Source organism: Helianthus annuus, chromosome 17 (genome assembly GCF_002127325.2).
Source record: "Helianthus annuus cultivar XRQ/B chromosome 17, HanXRQr2.0-SUNRISE, whole genome shotgun sequence".
Lineage (NCBI taxonomy): Eukaryota > Viridiplantae > Streptophyta > Magnoliopsida > Asterales > Asteraceae > Helianthus > Helianthus annuus.
Window position 1 is genome coordinate 16,458,963 of NC_035449.2, and position 22,776 is coordinate 16,481,738.

Below are 22,776 nucleotides of genomic sequence, written 5' to 3' on the forward strand. Positions count from 1 at the left end.
CCAAGTTGGGAATGTCCAAGGATTCTTTACTAAATTTAGTTATATAATCCCTTAATGATTCGTTATGATTTTGAGTTATCCTGTATAAATCGCTAGTTAATTTTTCAAATTTTCTACTACAAGAGAATTGGTTATTGAATAAATTAACTAAATTAGCAAATGAAGTAATAGAGTAGGGGGGAAGACTTAGCAGCCACTTAAGAGCTGATCCAGTTAGAGTGGATCCAAATCCTTTACATAGGCATGCTTCCTTCAACTTTTCTGGGATAGGATTGATTTCCATCCTTTCCCTGTATTGTGCTATATGCTCCTCTGGATCCGTTGTGCCATCATACAGCTTCATGGTAGGGATATGGAACCTTTTGGGTACCTCTGCATCACAAATTGGTGGTGCAAAGCGAGATACCTTGTGGCTTCCATCTGCAATCTCTGGGATAGGCTTGACTACCCCTGGAACACTTGAGATCATGTCCTTTAGTTTCTGTAATTCCCTGGCCATAGCATGATTGGTACCTGTATCCTGCATGAATCCAAGGTTAGTGGTAGGATAATTATTTAAAGTGTTACCTCCCATTGGGTTCAAGTTAGGGAATCCATATTGCTGGGATTCTGGAACAACGGCGGGACCAGTGGAAGCAATGGTCTGCATTGGAATGAAGTCCCCTTGATGGACATCTAGACTTCCTGTTTGCAAACTTTTTAGGGATCCTGGCATCTGTAAGGATCCTGGTATCTGGGATGATCCTGGAATGAAGGAGGATCCTTGAACCTGGGATGATCCTGGAACAAAAGAGGATCCTTGGCCCTGGAATGATCCTGGAATGAAGGAGGATCCTTGAAACTGCTGTGCCCCCGGATAGGCTCCCGGATTCATGAAGGATCCCATGTATTGAGGATAGGATCCTATTGGCTGAAAATGTGAATCTGATGTCTGAGTCATTGCTGCCGAGTTGAGACGTGATCCTCTTGACTCCCCTATGATTTGCACGTCGGGGATCCCTGATGGCTGGGAAGTGATCATTGGAGTATCAAAGCTCAAGGATTTAGGCATCAGTGGAGAATGATCCTCTGCCGCTTTCTTTTGTCTTTTGAGATCTCCAATTTCACTGAGGATCCTTTCGTTAGTTTCATCTTGCCGCTGCATACGATCCTTCATCTGCAAAATTAAAGCAAATACATCACTAGTACTGGGAATAGAAGAATTCATAGCAGAAGAAGATAAAGGTTTAGAGAAAGTGGGAGTTGATCTTTTCTCAGTATTTTTCTGAGATCCTGCAGGTGGAGGAGGCAAAGTGATCTGTGATGAGGTGACTGCAGACATCGCCGTGGACGTGTTCTTCAATGATGAAGCCATGTAACTCTTTGAAATGATTTCGAATAAAAGATTTTCTTATGAATGAAGCACCAATTGCCCCACGGTGGGCGCCAAACTGTTTTGGTTAAAAATCACACAAGGATAATGTAACCAAACTTTATGTAAACGGGGTATGATGCTTGGTTAATTATGAAAATTAAGGATCACTTCCGTGATAAAAGATGCAAAGACACAATGATTTATACGAGGAAAAAGCCCTTGATCAATGAATGATCTCCGGCATAAAAAACCTCGGGTGATGGTAACTACCGATCACCAATTTCAATATAACAAAAATATGATTACAACTTTGGATGGTAATGAGCTGAGTACAAGGATCACTATTGCTTTTGGTGTCTAAGTGTGTGAGAGTTGCGTTGTATGTCGTGTGTCCTCTTCCGAATGAGGAAGAATGGTATTTATACATGTGTTGGTGACCTATTTTAGGTAGCTAAACTAATATTCAGCTCATTACCCCTTTAGAAATGAGATACAATCTAGCCTAAATAGCCGCCCATAAATCAAGCCTAGTTTCCATATCCTGTGCAACGTCTTTCTTCGATTAAGCTCTTGCCATATTTGTGAAGACGCGTCCCTGGATCATGATGTCTAGAGCATATCCTGCTAGATGTTCCTGCAAAACAATATTGTATTAAGCGGAAGTGGCCGTTAGTATGAGGATCACCATAATGTCCCATGATCCTGATCCTGAAGTTCTGCTGAGGATCACTGTCTGCCAAAGAAACAAGGATCACTGGTTAGGATTATGTGTAAGGATCACCTATAATAAAAATCCAGCCCTAACACTTGGGTGGCGGACAACTACAAAAAAAATGGAAGAACAAGCCGACAACCGGGGAGGCATGGGTGGAGTTTATGCATCTTATGGCGTGCTGAGGAATTAACAATCATTTACGTCACAATATTACACACTTGTGTATTTCTAACATATACTATACCAACCACCATATAACATTTGAAAACGTTGTAAACTGAATATAATCATCCGGTAACACATCATATATCACCACTATGCATACTAATTCACCTTATGCACATGTGCATTTCCAACATATACTATACCATATTACATCAAATTATGGAATTAACAATCACATAGTTGTCATCGTCCAATAAACAAACATAAATTATCGTTAAAAGAAAATAACTAACATATAAACCATCATACAAAAAACAACCATAATTTTCAATATAACATCGTTCTATCCAACTTTCTTTCATTAATGTTTTCCACTGTCTTGTCGCCCTTATCATCCATCACATAAGATCCATCACATCGTGCATTCGTCTACTTGTCCTATTCCTTGTATTTCTTTATCCTGCCGTAACTGCACGTGACATCAAAGAACATCGTTCAACAGAAAGTAACAATTGGATGCACATGTGCATATATTACCAACTGCATCATCGACTAATAACCAACCTTCTTTGGCTTTTCACTTAACACTTTTGTATTCACCTTCCTTATCATCACCTTCCTTATCATCTGGCAGTTTTGTTGCCCCTTTATCATTCGATCTCAACAAAAGTGTTATTTTCTTCGCTTTTTCCATTTTTTTGCCTACAATAATAATTGAAACATAATATAATCAAACATGCAATTTCAATTAGTATGTGCATTAAACAACCTTTTTCATCACTATCACTGTAACGATATGAATTCGTGCATCTATATGCACATGTGCATCACATATTCTTATAATGATGCTTAAAATCAATCCATATGTAAAGTTTAATGTTATGTGCTCAAATTCAATATGCACGTTTGCATCAATTTAAACAACAACATCAGCAAAATCTAATTACACAGAATCATATACACGTATATTAAACAAAGCTGCTCATGTTTGCTATGCACATGTGAATCACATGAAACAATAACACCATCATATCCTAATTACACAAAATCACAATAACACCATCATATCCTAATTACACAAAACCACGTATCTTACACAAAACTTCACAAGTTCACTATGCACATGTGCATTATCTAAAACAACAATACCAACATTTTCTAATTACCCAAAATCATGTACACGTATCCTAAACAAATCTGCTTAAACTCACTATGCACATGAATGATATTATTAACTTTATTTGGTTCACATATACATACTAGGTCGGCTATGGCACTGTATAAGATATGTGCGATAACATAACAAGCACAGTTAACATATCAACGAGTTGAATCACATTCATATAAATCATTGATGGAAATCAAAATTACTGATAAAAAACAGATACCTAAAGAACAATATATATATCTACTGGTAATAATCAGATCCTTACCGAGTGTTACTGATAAAAAACAGATACTTAAAGCGTTGCACTTTGCCCTATTTTTTATCCAAAGAAACCCAAGCGTGTTAACTTCCTCCTTCAGACGTGTCAGATTCGTTTGCTTCCTATTAAAAACATCATTCATGTTTCTCCATATAAACAATAGCATAATCTGAATGATTGAGATCATAACCTGTTTCTATTTTTTAGATCCGCAGTAGCACTGATGCAGATACACAAAATCCTTCAGATGTAGCATGAATATTGATCCCAACTTGCACCATTCAGCGACAAAATCCCATAGACTTTGAGCCAGTCTGCATGAAAAAAAAGTTGGCTCGCTGTTTCGTCCCCGTCATGGCAGATCTTGCAATCAAGGGCTGGAATTTGGACATTTCTTCTACTAAGATTCGTTGTTGTTGGTAGTCTATCCAAAACAAGCCTCCAAACCAATAAATTTATTTTTAGCGGCACCCATCTGTTCCAAAAGAACCCGAAACCATCATTTGGAAACGACTTTTCCTCGATTATCTTCCTGATGTTACGAACTGTAAATAACCCGGAGGATTCCGGAGACCACATCCATCTGTCTGGACCCACCTCAAAAGAGACCGCATTCGCTGCATAGGTTAAGTCCGACAACTCAGCCAGTTCAGACGGGTTAAGTTGCAGCCTAGACCATTGGAGATGCAGCGTTAGTTGTCCGTTTTCTACCCCCATCCGCTCTTGTAGACACGCTGATTTGCGGCGTTCCAGCGCATATAAAAGTGTGTACCTGCTGCACAACGACTGGTCACCCAACCATACTTCCTTCCAGAATGTTACTTAACTTTCTGAGCCCGCTTAAAAACGACATTAGATCCACCCCCAAACCTGCAAAATCGTTGGAAATATTGGCAATTTGTTTCCACGTACCAAGCGCGGACAATTTAACTGGAATGACCTTATTAACCTATTCTAGCAAATTATGCACATGTGCATAAATATACGTATTTTCATCAATATGACTGACCCTTTTAAACTAATATGGCAAAATATGCATATGTGCATAACTATGCACATGTGCATTAACATGACTGACCTTATCAACAGTTTTGCTTCACTAAAAAAAACCCTAACCCGTAACAAATCCAATTTCGTATTACCACCTATCATATTTAACATAAATCAGTAACAAAATTACATACAAAAAAGCACATAACTACCACATTACAGATTGTGCTATCACACAACAATCGCCCCTAATCCCTCAAAAATTATATACATCACACCATTTTCACTAATGCATATAAGAAACGAAGATTAAGCCTCATATTCACATATAAAAGATCTGAATCGGTGATTAAGCTTCATGCTAACATATAAATATGCAAAACAGAGTGTATAAACTTACAAATTCACGGAACGGTGTAATGACGCAGGATATTCCGACAATAACTAGGTTATGGCAGTTCATTGGACGTTTGTTCTTCAAATTCTCCCTAATTATGCCACAATCTTCAATGATTCTGTTCTTTTTTTGCCCTAATTTCGCATATATAACGAATATATGCTCGATGACTCTTTTATTTGTGCCCTAATTTCGAATATACTACGAATAAAGGATGAATGGTCAGATCGAGATGACGAATTTTGGAGAATCTGGAGTGACGGATGTGAACTGAGATGACGAATTTTGAAGTCCAGGAGTATCAGACGTGGGTGTTTAGGAGGAGGCTCTTAATGTCAGGTGTTTAGGAGGAGACACTTAATTTCAATTTTGTTATATATTTACAGTATTGCCCCCTGTTCACATTGGTTCTCGCGGTTCTCGCAATAAAGGTGGTTCTCGCATGAACCTTACCCTATATATATATATATATATATATATAGGGCTTGGTTATATAAGAAACCCTATCTTTTTAAGAATACTATGGAAACCCATTCTGAACCATTGATTAGATCACATCAAACTTGATCAAAGGCCATTATTATTTTGGTATGAATAAAAATAAAAAGAAATAAAAAGGACTGCAACTTTGCACCGTTCAAGGGCATTTTCGGAATTGAACAGACACATTGGGAAGACAGAAACTACTGCCATGCAGTAGCCGTCTAATCAAAGAAAAGTAAACAAAATTCAAAGATTTATCTTCTTTCCCATTATACTCATTTTCTCCCCTCCTGTTCATGTTTCTCTCTCGTCCCAAGCCCTAACACAATTCAAAAGTTTTCCTTCTTAACGATTCAAAAGAAACATTGAAAAGCTACTCCACAAACCCTAACACAGAAGCCGATAGTGTCGAGTTTGGAGAATGAGGAAGTCGTTCATAATCTTGTCGTCGTCGTTGAAGCTGAAACGATTAAGGAAGATTCAGACTTCAAGTAAAAGGTTAGTTTGTTGTTATCCGTCATGTAAAAGTTGGTTTTCTTCAACGGATTATTGGAAAATGGCACCTGAGTTAGTTTTCTTATATATATGTAGGACTTCGAAACACAAGTTAGGGCAAAAATGGTCTGATAGCCCTAGCGTTGTGATTTTATCCGACGAACCCAAGCCCGGACCTTCCAAAGAACAATCTCACTTTGGTCCGACCCAACGGGAGTTAGGTTAGAATTTTTATGTTTCTGAACACTTAACATAGTTATAGGCGATCTGTATATTGATAGTGTGTTGGATAAGAAATTGGGCATAAGTGAATTTTGTTGGATGCCTTGCAGTTTATGATGATACCGATAGTGTGTCAGCAAGCCATGGGAAAAGACGGAAAAAAGGTAATGGTTAAGCAGTAATATTGTTTATAATTTGTATAAAGTATTGTTGGGCTAAACGTTTTCCTTACGAATGTATCAGTGCTAAATGAAGGTTGTGTGGAAAGCAAACGGGGACATAACAAAAAGCACAGTGGTAAGTTCCTTTTCTTGCAATAGAGGCTAATTGCGTATCCAGATAAATCTGATTAACATGTTTGAAACGGTAGGGAAGAAAAGCATTGTCGGGGATATTTCCAGTTTTGGAAATAAAAGAAAACGTGGTTAGTTAAATACTGTTGGCTTTGTTTAACATGTGTTAATTGGACATGATCTTGAAAATGCACTAACATGTGATAATTAGCAGGTGAAAGAAACATCGCCGATGCAAATTATGGCAATGTAATGCGGAAAAACCGTGGTTAGTTATTTTTTAAGCCCTTCAAAAAATTTGGATGTTACGAATGAAAATTTCTTACATGTTGTCACCGGTAGTTGTAAAGTAGACTAATTGTTTGGGATGTTGTTGTTTCGTATAAAATGTTATTTCAGTAAGTAGGGCAGAGGTGACGGCTACATCGAAGGGCGGGGCGTTAAGGACCGAAAAGACGAAGGGTTCGCATGACAATGGGAAAGGTAAAGCAGGGAAACCAAAGGTAGTTGGTAACAAACCGGAGAAGTCTCAGAAAGCCCGTAAGCGAGCAAAAAAGGATGAATTTCCCGGCATAAGGACAAGATCTGCACCGTTGCAGTTTTATAAGTGTGTACGGGCGTTGACAGAACAACAACGTGACGCAGTCAGGGAAATGGGCTTTGGACGTGATGTGCTGAAAGTGGGTTAATTAAAACAACTAAAATTACCCTAATTCTAGACTCTCTAAGTTTTAAATTTATAAAACTAAGACTCTCTAAACCCTAAACCACACAACCGGCAAGTGTACCGATCGGTGCAGTATAGCCTAAGGAAGTCTGAGTATCGAACCCAAGAGACTCTACTAAATTACGCTAATGACTCGATCTAAACTTAAACTGACACGACTCAACTAATTGTTTATTAATTGGGGGGTTTTCTAAATATCCTAAATAAAATAATAAAATAATGCTAGAAAACTAGACACGAACTCGAACGAAGATTTTGACCAGATGTGATGAAGACTACCTAGGCTAGACGTAGGCTAAACCCAGGATGGATTTCTATTCGATAATTTTGTGGTGTGGAACCGGGATCTTTAAATGCTAAACCTATTAAGACACCACTAAGCCCCTCAAACACTATCAAGGCGATTCTTGTGGCACTACCTAGGATGTTAAGCTCACCGGTTTTCTAGATTTCTTTTCCGTCCTCTAGTTTCTTGAAAGTGCCTATGTAAGACGCTCTACTTTGCCGCGCGAACGTCTAAAGCAACTATGGGTTTAATCTTGGCTTAATAGACAATGGGTTGTTAATTCCTTATAACTACACCGAGACCTATTAATATCCTCGAGCCTTTCCGCGACGAGTCTAGCAGCACACTTGATTTTAATTAATTACCGAATATTGTTTCTAAGGTTACTAACGCGTCTTCACCCTAAAGGATTAATGACCTATTACGTGATATAGACACTCACCTAAATCAAGAACCCTAATCCGACTCTATTATGTGATAAAGACCGTCACCAAGAATCGAATGAAGCAATAGACAATAATCAAATAATCACAAGCACGCATACGCACCAAGATAAACTACCATAGCGTTTACAATACAAGAAAGATCCACAACCACGACAAAAATCTAATAAAAATCCAAACTTTATTAAACTATTGTCATTACCTAGGCAGTACGAAAAGTCTAGCCAATAATCATTGTATCAAAAGACATAATAATCATAACTAATCCAGAATTCATCATGAATAAACAAAGAATAAACGAACACGAAGAATAAACGAGAAGATAAAACCCGAAAATCTTCAAACCCGAGTACTCCCTAGCCTTCCACGATGATTCCACGCCTTCCCGAATCTTCAAAACCTTCAAAAGATGTCCCAAATTCGTGCCAAACTCGTGTCTCTTTTTCGTCTGATGTTGATGTCCAGCCGTCAATATCTTTCATGCGTCTCCTGTTCTTTGTATATAATGATGTGTTTTGTTAATAGGCCCAATCCAAAAAGAATTCAAAAGTCTACGAACCCACTTGTGAGGGCCCTTTAGCCGTCCACTGTTTGCGTGTGATGTATGGCGGCTCCCCTTAATAAATATTAATATCTTTTTCTTTCCAAAGTCCAAAAGTCGGCGTGTATACTCGTTCCCTCCAAAGAATGTCGCCCACTAAAAACCAATCAATGTTGCCGCCCTGTTGATCCAATAGATCTAATTCCCTCCTTGTGAATTCGTGTGGCCCATGTTAATTATGATGGACCAGGTTTTTTTATTTTGTCATAACATTGAACAAATAATAACCACAAGGCCCAGTATCATGACTTCCTTTTTACGTAGACATACTAACATAAAGCCCTTTCATGTCCAGTAGTGGCGCTGCCTTCTAACATATAAAATAGAGATTGTGGCCCCGACCCACTCACAGAAAATGGCGGCTAATTTCCTTTGGTCACTAGCGCCCTACTCTATCCAACTGACAGGTTATTTCTTTATTACTCGTTTCCGCTCCATTTGCACCAGGACCTAGCCAAACACAAAATAATGTAATATAATACTAAAACTAAATAAAAAGAATAAAAAACTATACAATAATTATACAATTTACACGGGACAAAGATGTGTAATTTACCCTACATCAAATATCCCCACACTTAACCTTTTTTCGTCCCCGAAAAAGAATTATGCATAACGGAATCATAGACGAAATAATCATTCGGGACAAAAGCTTAAGTTAATTTATTAAAATCGACACTCATGTTAGCCGCGATTGCAAGTATTTCGATCCTCTTAAACCCAAACCCGGTTCCAAGCCCTTATCATGCAATTTAAGTTCAATTATGGCCAATCTACCTAGGGTCTCACGCTAAGAGTTGCAAGTACACCTAGTCCCCCCTCAAGCTTATAGGACAAAAGGAACAACCACTGGGTTATTTCCTAACCGTTTTATACCAAGATCAAGAGAGTTTAAAATCAAATCTTTTTCTTTTTTTTCATTTTTTTTTCTTTTTCTTTTTTGTGAGTCTAGACGGTGCTTTCCCAAAACAAGAGGCAATCCGGCTGTAGAGTCGCTATCCCCAACCACAGACTACTTAGTTTCGGTACTTTTTATTATTTTTTTTTTCTTTTTCTTTGCTTTGCACAGTCGATTTCACACACCCTAGAGGTAATCCGGCTGTAGAGTCGCTATCCCCAACCACAGACTACATAGGAATGGCTACTTTCATTTAGTTTCTAGCTCGTTTATTTCATTTTTTTTTCTTTTCCAACGAGATAATGACCAAAAACTCTAACGATCTTAGCTTATAACGGCATCCCTTATACTATTATTGGCGGTTTCAATTTCCCCACTTTCCCTAGATGAGAACCCACTAGTAGACCGACAATTAGGTACAATTAATATCAAAGGAACCCGAAACCGAATCAAGCCTACCCGCATATCCCAAACTAGACACAAGCTCAATTATTTTATCTAATATTATTATTATTTGAACCCGAACAAAAACCCGACTTTTCTATCATTTTCCGCTTTTATTTTGCAAACTTCTTATTTCAAAAGACATTTTCTATTTTTTTAATTTTTTTTTTGGTTTTTTGAAATTTTTTAATTTTTTTGTATTTTTCAATTTTTGACTCAAACGACTCACTAACTAGACACACTCAACACTAGTTCCCATCCCCACACTTAAATTTTACATTGCCCTCAATGTAAGATGGAAACCGACTCAAAAAACTAAAAATAAATAAGAAAAAAAAAACAAAGGGCATAATTGGAAAGGACTTAGCTGGTTAATTATCGCCTAAGCTCCAAAACTCTCGTCCAATCCAGCTCGATCGTATAGCATTTCATTCGTGATCGGCTTGACTCTAACTGGTATACTTGATAAATGCCTGATATCTGATAAGCAGCTCCAAAATCACCCGAATGGAGATTGAGTACAGGTGGTACATATTCGAACCTGCATCAACAAAAACAAGCAAAATACCAAAGCAATACTGACTCAAAAAAAATGACTCAAAAACTACTAACTAAGACTCAATATACAAAAACTACGACTCTATACAAACTCTACAAAAACCTCCCCACACTTGAACTTAATCAGGAGGCTTCTCTTTGACCTGGACCCTATCCAACCCGTTTAATTCCACCCGAACCTCAAAAATTTTCAAAAATATATTGGTGGAATTATAAAATATTTTAAAAATTTGAAATGGGTCAGACCACCAAAATTTAAACATACCTGGAAGAAACCGGATGCGTGGCATGTAACGAGAAGAATGATCGTGCGTGAACGGCTCCTTCCTCTCCATCTCGCCCCAACCTTCGATCCTCTTCCGGTTCAGAACCTTTTCCTTTCTTTTCTTTGCCTTCTCCCGTGGTTTTGTTGATTTTTCAGCTTCACTTAGTACTAACACCAGGGGCCAGCTGTGGTGCTCTTCCTCTTCCACCACCACTTCTTCTTCTTTAATGTCCGTCATTGGGTTTCCTTCAAGTAAAACTTCTAAGTAAGCAAGGTCCCCCTCCGGATCAAACTCCTTTACCTCTTCATCTACCGGCAACCCATCTAGTTCTTCCTTAAATTCATTCTCCCAAGTCATCTGATCTTCATTAGATGGTTGCTCAACTTCTACCTCCTCTTCTTCTTCTCTTTCTACCTCTACTTTTTCTGCCTTACTCTCCACATATCCCCATATTGTCTCTCCTTCAGCAAGCTCGGGGAGCACTATCGCCTTATAATATGAGCTTTGAACTGTAACCCACTCATCATCATCATCATCATAACCCCACTGTATCTGTTGCGTCCGCTCTCTACTTCTCCAACCCATTCCAACCCGAGCAGCAATCGCACAATCTTCAAACCGGTGTGATCCACCACATTCTTCACACCTTGGATCCCTTTGCCGACTGAGGTCACACTCCATATTTGGGCCTATTTGCTCGAACATTCGATCAAGTAGATCGATCATTCTTGGTAACCTTGGATCCCCGTACTCCAACTCTTTTGTTGCTCGCACACACTCCAAAATTAATTCCCTGAGCTCGAAAAAATTTGGAAACATCTCCTTAGCATTTGCGGGATACCCCTGCAAAGAATATTGCTGTGGCTGCACAAAGGGGTTAGCATAATATGGCGTAGAGGACCCCTCATATTGGGGGCATTTAATTGTAAAGTGAGGCCCTCCACAAATTTCACACATATCTACTAGACTCAAGAAAAATAAAATAAATAAGAAAACAAAAAACACGGACAATTAGACTCCTATGACTCAATCTACAAAACACAATTAGACTCACCAGACTCGCCACGAAAACACAAAACAAAAGACAAGTAGCACATATTATGTCAATTAAGTCCAATCGAAGCCAATAAACGCAATCGCCAAGAGTCCCCGGCAACGGCGCCAAAAACTTGATGTGCTGAAAGTGGGTTAATTAAAACAACTAAAATTACCCTAATTCTAAACTCTCTAAGTTTTAAATTTATAAAACTAAGACTCTCTAAACCCTAAACCACACAACCGGCAAGTGTACCGATCGGTGCAGTATAGCCTAAGGAAGTCTGAGTATCGAACCCAAGAGACTCTACTAAATTACGCTAATGACTCGATCTAAACTTAAACTGACACGACTCAACTAATTGTTTATTAATTGGGGGGTTTTCTAAATATCCTAAATAAAATAATAAAATAATGCTAGAAAACTAGACACGAACTCGAACGAAGGTTTTGACCAGAGGTGATGAAGACTACCTAGGCTAGACGTAGGCTAAACCCAGGATGGATTTCTATTCGATAATTTTGTGGTGTGGAACCGGGATCTTTAAATGCTAAACCTATTAAGACACCACTAAGCCCCTCAAACACTATCAAGGCGATTCTTGTGGCACTACCTAGGATGTTAAGCTCACCAGTTTTCTAGATTTCTTTTCCGTCCTCTAGTTTCTTGAAAGTGCCTATGTAAGACGCTCTACTTTGCCGCGCGAACGTCTAAAGCAACTATGGGTTTAATCTTGGCTTAATAGACAATGGGTTGTTAATTCCTTATAACTACACCGAGACCTATTAATATCCTCGAGCCTTTCCGCGACGAGTCTAGCAGCACACTTGATTTTAATTAATTACCGAATATTGTTTCTAAGGTTACTAACGCGTTTTCACCCTAAAGGATTAATGACCTATTACGTGATATAGACACTCACCTAAATCAAGAACCCTAATCCGACTCTATTATGTGATAAAGACCGTCACCAAGAATCGAATGAAGCAATAGACAATAATCAAATAATCACAAGCACGCATACGCACCAAGATAAACTACCATAGCGTTTACAATACAAGAAAGATCCACAACCACGACAAAAATCAAATAAAAATCCAAACTTTATTAAACTATTGTCATTACCTAGGCAGTACGAAAAGTCTAGCCAATAATCATTGTATCAAAAGACATAATAATCATAACTAATCCAGAATTCATCATGAATAAACAAAGAACAAACGAACACGAAAAATAAACGAGAAGATAAAACCCAAAAATCTTCAAACCCGAATGCTCCCTAGCCTTCCACGATGATTCCACGCCTTCCCGAATCTTCAAAACCTTCAAAAGATGTCCCAAATTCGTGCCAAACTCGTGTCTCTTTTTCGTCTGATGTTGATGTCCAGCCGTCAATATCTTTCATGCGTCTCCTGTTCTTTGTATATAATGATGTGTTTTGTTAATAGGCCCAATCCAAAAAGAATTCAAAAGTCTACGAACCCACTTGTGAGGGCCCTTTAGCCGTCCACTGTTTGCGTGTGATGTATGGCGGCTCCCCTTAATAAATATTAATATCTTTTTCTTTCCAAAGTCCAAAAGTCGGCGTGTATACTCGTTCCCTCCAAAGAATGCCGCCCACTAAAAACCAATCAATGTTGCCGCCCTATTGATCCAATAGATCTAATTCCCTCCTTGTGAATTCGTGTGGCCCATGTTAATTATGATGGACCAGGTTTTTTTATTTTGTCATAACATTGAACAAATAATAACCACAAGGCCCAGTATCATGACTTCCTTTTTACGTAGACATACTAACATAAAGCCCTTTCATGTCCAGTAGTGGCGCTGCCTTCTAACATATAAAATAGAGATTGTGGCCCCAACCCACTCACAGAAAATGGCGGCTAATTTCCTTTGGTCACTAGCGCCCTACTCTATCCAACTGACAGGTTATTTCTTTATTACTCGTTTCCGCTCCATTTGCACCAGGACCTAGCCAAACACAAAATAATGTAATATAATACTAAAACTAAATAAAAAGAATAAAAAACTATACAATAATTATATAATTTACACGGGACAAAGATGTGTAATTTACCCTACATCAGAACGTTTGCTAACTTTCAGCGTTGATGGTTTGCCGGCTAAGTTAGGTTATTTTGTTTTGGACAATTTTAATCCAGATAAGATGGTGATATGTACGCCTGCCGGTGATATCAAGGTGAACAGGAAAGTGATAGATAAGTTATTAGGGATTCCGACTGGTGGACAAAAGTTTAGTTCGATTGGTAAGCTGCCGATGCTGACTGAAGCGATTGCCGATTGGAGGGCGAGATACCCGGGGGCAATGGTGCCTCCAACAAAGATGGTGAAAATGATTGATGAGTCTGATGGCGAAGACAGTTTTGATTTCAGGATGGATTTTGTAATGTGTTTTGTGGCAGTGCTGGTTGATTGTCATAAACAAAGTTGTTTACGGGAAGAAATCTTGGAGTATCTCGATGAAGAAATGGACTTTGCAACAATAGACTGGTGTGACCTTGTTGTAGAAAAGCTGAGAACTTGCAAGGATACATGGAATCGGCTTGACCCACAAAGTTTCTTCGTCAGTCCTCTAGTGATTCTAATGGTAAACAACTTTAATTATTTTAGATAATTAACATGTGTTAGAATAGTTGATTATTGCCGGCTGAACGGATTGTTGTTTTCTTGTAGTTGTTGTACGTTGATAGCATTGAGTGCACGGGGATGGAGGTAGACAGTGCGGTGTGTCCTTTAGCTTTTTGGAACTTGAAAAGATTGAGAGAGAGAGAAAGGCTTGAAATCCTTGCTGGTGGGTTTGGAACAGGACGGTTTAAAGGATTAACACGTCCCAGAAACTATAACGTGGAACAGTGGGCAACTAAAGAGGTAAAGTTAGATGCTCTAACATGTGTTTTTTGCAATTAGTATATGTTCATAGTATGAAAAATGTTGAAAAACTATTCTCAACAGGAGAGGTTGACGATAGTACGACAGTTAATAAACGTGACCAAGAAGAACAAAGTCAAAATTGAGGGTATGTTAGAATCGCTATTGGTGGAGAGCAATGAAGACGAAGAAGTACAAGAGTTGAAGGCAACGTTTGAAAGTATGTTTGAGAAGAAAGTTAGTGAAAGGGAGGATCACGATGACGCGGTAGATTTAGCGTCACACAAGATCAATTCGGTCTTGAGAAATGATGAAAGGTTGCACAACAACGAAGGAGAGAACGCTGGTTAGTAACTGTTATTGTTTGTGCTATTTAGTTAAATTTTTTGTAATCCATTGATCGTTGTGCAAACGATTTCGTAGGGGATGGCATGGACGATGATTTTTCGGATGGGTCACCAATAGCGAGCTTGTACAGGAAGTCGCTTATCCGGCAAAACAAAAAAATCAGTAAAAGTAGGTTGAAAGCAGTAGGATCTTCAGCAATAGACTTTGATGTCCAAGAAGGTGCGCTGACGATGTTTCTGAAATGAACACGTGTTAAATGTTATACCTGTTGTGTTGGTTATCATTCTTAATTTGGTCACTGTAACACATTTTGACGGTGTGGCAACATGATTTGATTGACATTTTTTTTTGGGTTTGCAGCTGATGTTGCGGGCCAATCATTCGTAGATGATGGTGGAGAAGACTACGCTGAAAAGATGGAAGATGGTGGAAAGTCGGGTGAGGTGCGGAGATCTGCAAGACTTGAGAAGTTAAAGCATGGTAGTGAGACAGAAGAAGGGTTTGTGACCCCAAAAAGGAGAAAGACAACTATGAAGTTTGGTGGACAAGACACGGATGGTGGCAAAGGAAAAGGTAAATTGTTACATGTATTACCCATTTTAAGAGTACGTTTATAGCGCAAAAAGAGTTTACGTACCTTTACTATATGTTATGGAATGAAATGTTTATGTTAACACACGTTAAGGTGATAATTATCGTATAGTATAACCTTCCTTTGTTGTTGCAGCAGATGGTGCGGGGGAATCATGCGTATTTGCTGATGGAACTGAGTGTACCGGAGCGCTGGAAGAAGGGGGTATGTCGTCGCGGGTAAGGAGATCTCCCCGTCTGAATACGTTAAAGGATGCTCCCGAAACAAAAGCAAGCTTTGTGGCCCCGAATTGCCCGAAGACGAAAATAAAGATTAATCGGGGAAAAACGGATGATGGCAACGAATCAGGTAAACTGTAACATGTGTTACCAGTTTCAGCATACATTTAGATTTTGAATTTAACGCATAGTTTGTTGCTCGTTAAAATTTAGTACCCTCTAATATGCGTACGTGCCTGAAACCCATACAATATTCATATGATGTTATAGGGTTGAACAAGACTAAGAAGCAACTGGAAGAGAGAGAACTGGGGTTTAGTGAACTTGGGCAAAAAACAATTGAAGTCGTCGAAGGTGATAAGAGTGTTCGTGATTCTGGTAATTCAAGTGGAGGCAGATGTAGTGTTGGTGGGGCCGAAGAAAATAAAGGAGCAGGAGGCGTGGATAAAAGTGATGCTGAAGAAGTGCATAAGCCGCTGGGTTTAATGCGTGCAATAATGCGTATTAAAGCAGCAGAAGTGCATGGTGCGCGTGGTAGTTCCCGTACCCCTTTAATAATGCCTAACTTTAAAAGTGTGCTTTGTTACTTTATTTGATTTAACATAGGGCATCTTGTTTGGACAGATTACCGTGGTTCGGACATGCAGTTTGTTAGTAAAGATGAACATAGAGTGGATACAGACAATAAAGTGGCTGCGAATGACAATGATGAACAGAACACCGATCTTGAAGCGAAGGACGCCAAAAAGGATGAGATTTACGAAGCAAGGTTTGTTTGTGATCAAGAGGTGGCCAAAATGGTCGAGATGGAGGTCAAGGATAGTAAACAGGATGAATGGAATGAGAAGGAAGGTAATCTTCGGAAACCGTTTTATTTGTTTAGCATTGCTTAGCCATGCCTTATTTATTCGAAAAATGTTTATGCAAGTACAGATCGTAAGATTGAGAATGAAGTTAGGGCTGCATCTGATGGAAGAAAAGAAGAGAGTGGTGGCGTCGTGTTTTCATCTGTGGAAGGTTCTGTTAATGATAAGGACGAACATGGGGTTCTGGATGGCGAAGGCAAGGGGGCTGTTGATGAATGTGACCGTGTTTTTAACGGTAATTATTTATGCAGCTTCTGGTGCTAAGTTGTGCATGAGATGTAACAACATTGTTTTATGCAGCTGCAGAAGGTAAGATTGAACATGATGGGATGCATGCTAGTATTGTAAATATGCAAGGGTGCAGTAGCGCGGGGGTAGACTTAGTTTCGGGCGACGGTTTTGAGAAGGCCCAGGTTGTCGATGTCAAAGGGAAAGCGCCTGAAGAGGTCCCTCTTGCGGAGAAGAACGGTAAGGACTTTCATGCTCTAACATGTGTTAACTGTTTTCCTACATGTATCATTTAGTGAGTTAACACGTGTTAATCATACACACAGTGTGCCTTGGCGATACCGTTTTTGATGAACGGAATTTAGATGGCCCGAATTAGAGTCTTGGGATGACACAAATTGGGGCTCAGTTCGACGTGTCACAGGAAATTGGTACGATATAGCATTAAACACACTTACTATTGATGGGGTAGTTCGAGTCACATATAATATACTTATTTGCATTAAACGTGCAGGTTGCACAAGTGGGAAGATGGATGACATTCCTCGGACAGAAACCGAGCATTCCGGTGAGCTGAGACACATTGATTTACCGCATCAAGTGTGTTGTAATTTGTAATGCGTTACGTGAGCTATTTATTTTATATGTGTTAGGCGATATGGAGGCTACCACATACTTGAGTATGGTTCTAATGGTAGAGCCAGTTAGCTCCTATGACCCGGCCATTGCAATCCACAAAGGTTAAACTTGTCTGGAATCATGTGGGGGTGATATGTATGAGGTGGAGGACAATATTCCGCTTGCAAACCGTGTGCGTATGTTGGCTGAGTTGGGGGCACAAAAAAGGAAACTCCCTATCAGAGAGAAGCAGCGGAACCAAACAGATCACCTTACTATATAAGGACTGTTGACATGGGCCAGCCAATAACTAAGAAGGAGACAAATCTGTGGGGGTACATATTCACTGATGAAAGCCCATTGCACCTTTTAAGTGGGTATTCTCGTAGGAAGCGGGCAATGGAGGCAAACGTGTAAGTAGAACTGCAACGTGGTTTATTGTTTTATAGTAATAGGGCAAACCATCAACCAAGTTCCACACTAGATAATTGGTTATTTTTTGTTTTTTCCGCAGGAGGGAACAGGGTTCGTCGTTGGTGGTTGATGTAGATAGTCCGATACACATGGCTGTGTAAGTAGGGGGGTCACCGTACAAAATTTTAGTAAAACAAAAAAATTACATATGTTAACGTATGGAATTTAATTTATAATTTGTACATCTGACACCAGGGAGTTGCTGTTTAGAAGCCCTAACCATGTACAAGCGTCTCGGTCTATGTTCAAGAGTTTAAACGTTGGCAATGAGGTCTCAGATGGTATTATTGACTGTTGGGCGGAGGTGCTAAACTTCCAAGAGAAAAGAAAATCACGGGAGGCTTACAGTAGGCAATTCTTCGGTACTAAAGTTGTGGTGAGTGTAATGTATATATAGATTACAGTGTGGCGACTTTTTGACGTTATTAATTTCTCTGTTGTGCTTATAGTTTCCATGGATGCTCACATCTGAGGAAGGCGGGGTAGAGGCGCGGATGCACAAGTTTCGGCTTGGGGTAAAAGGTGCGGTTAACAGCGGTGATTACGTTCCTGATTTTCGAAATCAAGACATTGTTTTCTTCCCTATATTGGAGCACAAACACTTTTACTTGCTAGTGTTTGAGTTACGCGACCCCGGGATTTATGTCGTTGATAATGACAAAGCCCGACAAGGTCAGTTGATAGAAGATAGTGTCTACTACCTACACAAGGACACAGCGTATAAGATCGTAAGTTACTAAACTGACAATTGTTGAACAAATAAGTGTGATAATATTGAGGATCTGCCTGTTTTTTTTTTTTTTTTTTTGACCATTGCTTGTGTATGCGTATGCAGAAAGATATGTTTGTGCAATATCTGCGGGAGGTTGGGAATCCACGAGCCGATGACATAGAGTACTGCAACATCCAGCGTATGCCGGTTCCTTGGGCGACCACCGCAAACACAACTGATCGTGGGGTCTTCTTGATGCGGCACATGGAGTGCTATATGGGGAAAAACAAAAGTTTTAACTGTGGGTTCAGCACGAGTGGGGCGAGGAAGATGGCGGAGGTGAGAAAGTTGAGAAAGAGGTATGCGGCGCACATATTAGGTTCGGAGGTGAATGTGCTGCTGCCCAAAATCAAGGAAGATTGCCGAATAGAGTAACACGTGTTAGGGTGGTTGACACATGTTACTGTAGACCCAGTGTGCATTAATTGCGCCAGCTATGTGTTTGGAAACATGTAATGTACTTTGATGGATTTGGGGATGTTGCTTTAAACTTATTGCGGGGTAGGTGTTTTGTTGGGTATGGCATCGTCACGATGTCTTTTTGGGGGATAGACTATCTATATTCAATCTGATGTTTAGTAACTTGGTAATTCTAAACTCTAAAGAATGTTGATGTGTTGTTAAATGTCGTAGAATATTATTAATCTAGTTTATTGACGCAGTTTATAATATTTTATTAGATATTGTTTTGTAACATTATAGAAAAAGAGAAAATGCTTCTTCCAAGGGGAACAGTCTTTCTAAAAAGGTAGTACGAATATTGGAAATTGGGGAAAGTTGTTGGCAGAATACTACAAGCATAGGGGTTGGTGTCTATAAAACAACTTTATTGGGAAAAGGAACAATTGCTTTTTATCACCTTTTGGTCACATCAAAGTCAAGTCACAAAGACCTATATTAAATGTAGCCAGGGAACACCTCTATAAGTATTGTAGTGAAGAACCAAATTCATATTCTGTAATACTTCACCACTTCAGTTAACCATAAACACCCTTGTCCCAAAGTCTTTTAATGTGATGGACCCGTGTGAAGGTAAGGTTACGGCTAGCCAACCAGGCATGGAGAACCGGAAGCACAAGGGAAAGGAAGCATGTGAGGGCCAGTACGGGGAGGTTAACGAAAAAAAAGGGTCTCACCAGAATGGAGAAGACGGGAAAACTGGAGTAGCTTCTGGTGAAGATGCTTCAGAAAGTGGAACCAAAAATGTAACTGATGTAGCTGTTGTGTCGCAAGAACCGTCAGGCCGAAGGGAGCACGTTGTTCCAGAAGATGAAAAGTTGAAGGGGCTACCAGATGAGTTGGTTAGGTTGCTGACGGACCCAGACCATGAAATGTGTGGTTGCCCGTTGTGTCCATACTCACCCGAAACAATCCAGTCCTGGTGTTACCATGACCCATGGGAGAGTGAGCGCAGCCCCTCTCCTCTGTACTTTCATGATGAGGAATTTCCCACACCATGATGAAAAGCTTTCATGATGAGGATCACAATGGGTAGTTAGTATGTTGAAAATGGTTGAATATGTGTTAACCTGATGACCCTATGTTGTAACAAAACGACATACGAATGTCGTCTTGTTGGTATTTTGTTATGTTTTTTTTTTCTTTATTTGTAACCTACTAGTAGAATGTTTGTTTAAGTTGCTTAAAGTCTACTTCTATAACCTGACGTGGTTTAATATATATGCTGTTTTTATGTGGTTAACACATATTGTTTTGAAACTTTCAAGTTTACTGAGCCAAGCATTATGGGGACTAACACGTGTTAACCAGCTGTTTGTATGGCATTGTAAAGTTGTCTAGAGGTGAAGTCTACTTATATAACCTGACTTGGTTTAATATAGATGCTGTTTTTGTGTGGTTAACACAGCTTGTTTTGATACTTTGCAAGTTAAAATGCCTAGCGTTATGGGGAGTAACACGTGTTAAGCAGCTGTTTTTATGCCAGTTTGTGTGGTTAACAAAGATTGTTTTGAACCTTTCAAGTTAAAAAGACCAAAGCATTATGGGGATTAACATGTGTTAAGCAGCTGTTTTTATGCCATCGTAAAAAAATAAAACAGAGAAAAGGAGATATCAAAATGCAGGTAATATTAAGATAAACCCGTTAAGCAACCACAGCGGTCCCCGAAGATCTTCGGTCCTACAAACACAAAAGTGGCCAAGGCCATAGAGTTTCTTACAATCCTACTTATGGTTATTGGGATGAAAATAGTTCCACCTTCTTACACACGTAACAGAGAAGAGCAGGATGATGTCAAAAGACTGTTACATGTGTGTAAGAAGGCCAAAATGAAGAGAGTCTCCCATTACATAGTACTACATAAAGATGTTAATCAGAGGATCAGTCGCCAGTGGCGGTCTGCCTTTGTTGTTCAGCAGCTGCCTTTGCTGCTTTCATTGCAGCCACCTTAAGGCAGTTGCGTGAGTCGTGGTCGTCGACATACAGACCACAACGCTTGCATAAACGAAGCTGCTTTGGACGTTTTGGTGGTTTTGCTTTGGCCTTCTCACCGGGCCCAGAAATGCGAGTATGAGTACCACATCCTTTATTGCGTGCAACTTCTGGATTAGCAACTTCGACTGGAATGTTGATTGGCTGTCCAACTATTTCTTCCATTTGACACTCATTTGATTCATTTTCAGTTGTTGACAAAGGTTGCTTGGAAAGAACATTGATCTTGAAATCCCTGAGTTGGTCAACCAGTTTTGCCAACGCATCCTCATCGGTTCTAGCAACATCAACGCATTCAGTAACGAGGTCGAGGATTTCATTCCGCATAACGGACGGTGCATGTGGGTTGACTCCGTATCGACTGGAAATTGAAAAAACATGTTTGGGGAGGGCATCTCGACGCCACCTATCGTTTATGTATTGTGGTGGAATCCTTTCAACATTTTTCAAGCGATAGACGCAAAAGACATGGCGACACAGATATCCGATACGTGTGAAATTCCTGCATGAGCAACTGGCCGATTGATCCACAGTCTTATACGTAACCTGTTTTGAACATAGACAGCAAAAAAGAAAAGCCCTTTAGATGTAACATACGATAGAGGATGGGTAATAATGAAATTGCCTAACATGTGTTACCTGATAGACGTTTGTGATGTTGTTCCTTTTATCCAAATGAGTGACGTCTATCAGAAGACTGGAATCGCTGGTCTCGGTTTGGTTTGTGATGTAGCATAAAAACTTCCCTTTAATTATCTCTTTTTGAACTTGCGCGAAAACAGCGTTTGTGTAAATGGCGAACGCGTGCTGTTCTATCGCTAAATCAGTATTGCCAGTGAACATTGTGGATGAGGTTTTGAACTCCAAAACACGTTGTCGATATCGTTGGCTGTCTACCCTATTTTCAAAGCACATCATAAATTGAACAAGGGTGTTTGCGCTTGTTGAGTTAACCTTGAAGGCAGCGTTAGAGCTTTCGCAGCGGGAGGTGGTCTTCATCAAGCAACACATGGGCAGTTCCCTGAAGTAGGCTGGTACCCAGAGATGTTTGATGTTGTACATGTCGTTCAACCAGCTGTGGTCTTGAAGCCCAAATGTTTGTAGGAGGTCATTCCAGCGGGACTCAAACGTTTCAGGTTTGATATAAACATTCCAAACCAACCGGTGAATGCAGGACCGAAGATCAGTGTTATCGAGCACGTCGGCAGAGATCTGAAAAATTTAATAGTTATAACACGAGTTATCTTAAACCAGTTTAAGAAGACATATAAAAATAGTGTTATGTTGAATAACACATGTTAAGGGTTAACAAACTTCTGTATACCTTGGAGGGTAGTTTTTTCATTATATGCCACATGCATAGACGGTGTCGTGATTCGGTAAAGACCATAGGAACAGCTTGTAGCATGGATGGGTCTTGATCACTCAGCACGAGAGTTGGTTGAGTACCGTGTGCCTTCAAGAAAGCCTTAAGCAACCACACGTAAGATTCAATGGACTCGGTTGATATCAAACC

At 39.6% G+C, this 22,776-nt stretch overlaps 2 protein-coding genes across 2 annotated transcripts; both read right to left on the minus strand.

Annotated features, from left to right (window-relative positions):
- Nucleotides 1-3,904: 3,904 nt before the first annotated feature.
- Nucleotides 3,905-4,378, minus strand: LOC110923775. The gene has a single exon (XM_022167836.1). The coding sequence runs from the start codon at nucleotides 4,376-4,378 to the stop codon at nucleotides 3,905-3,907; it is 474 nt and encodes a 157-aa protein (XP_022023528.1).
- Nucleotides 4,379-20,924: 16,546 nt separating this feature from the next.
- LOC110922412 (protein FAR1-RELATED SEQUENCE 3-like) lies at nucleotides 20,925-22,112 on the minus strand. The gene is made up of 2 exons (XM_022166720.2): nucleotides 21,900-22,112; nucleotides 20,925-21,806 (listed from the first exon to the last, which is right to left on the minus strand). Exons 1-2 carry the CDS (start codon nucleotides 22,101-22,103, stop codon nucleotides 21,150-21,152), a joined length of 861 nt encoding a protein of 286 aa, XP_022022412.1. The 5' UTR covers nucleotides 22,104-22,112; the 3' UTR covers nucleotides 20,925-21,149.
- Nucleotides 22,113-22,776: the final 664 nt, after the last annotated feature.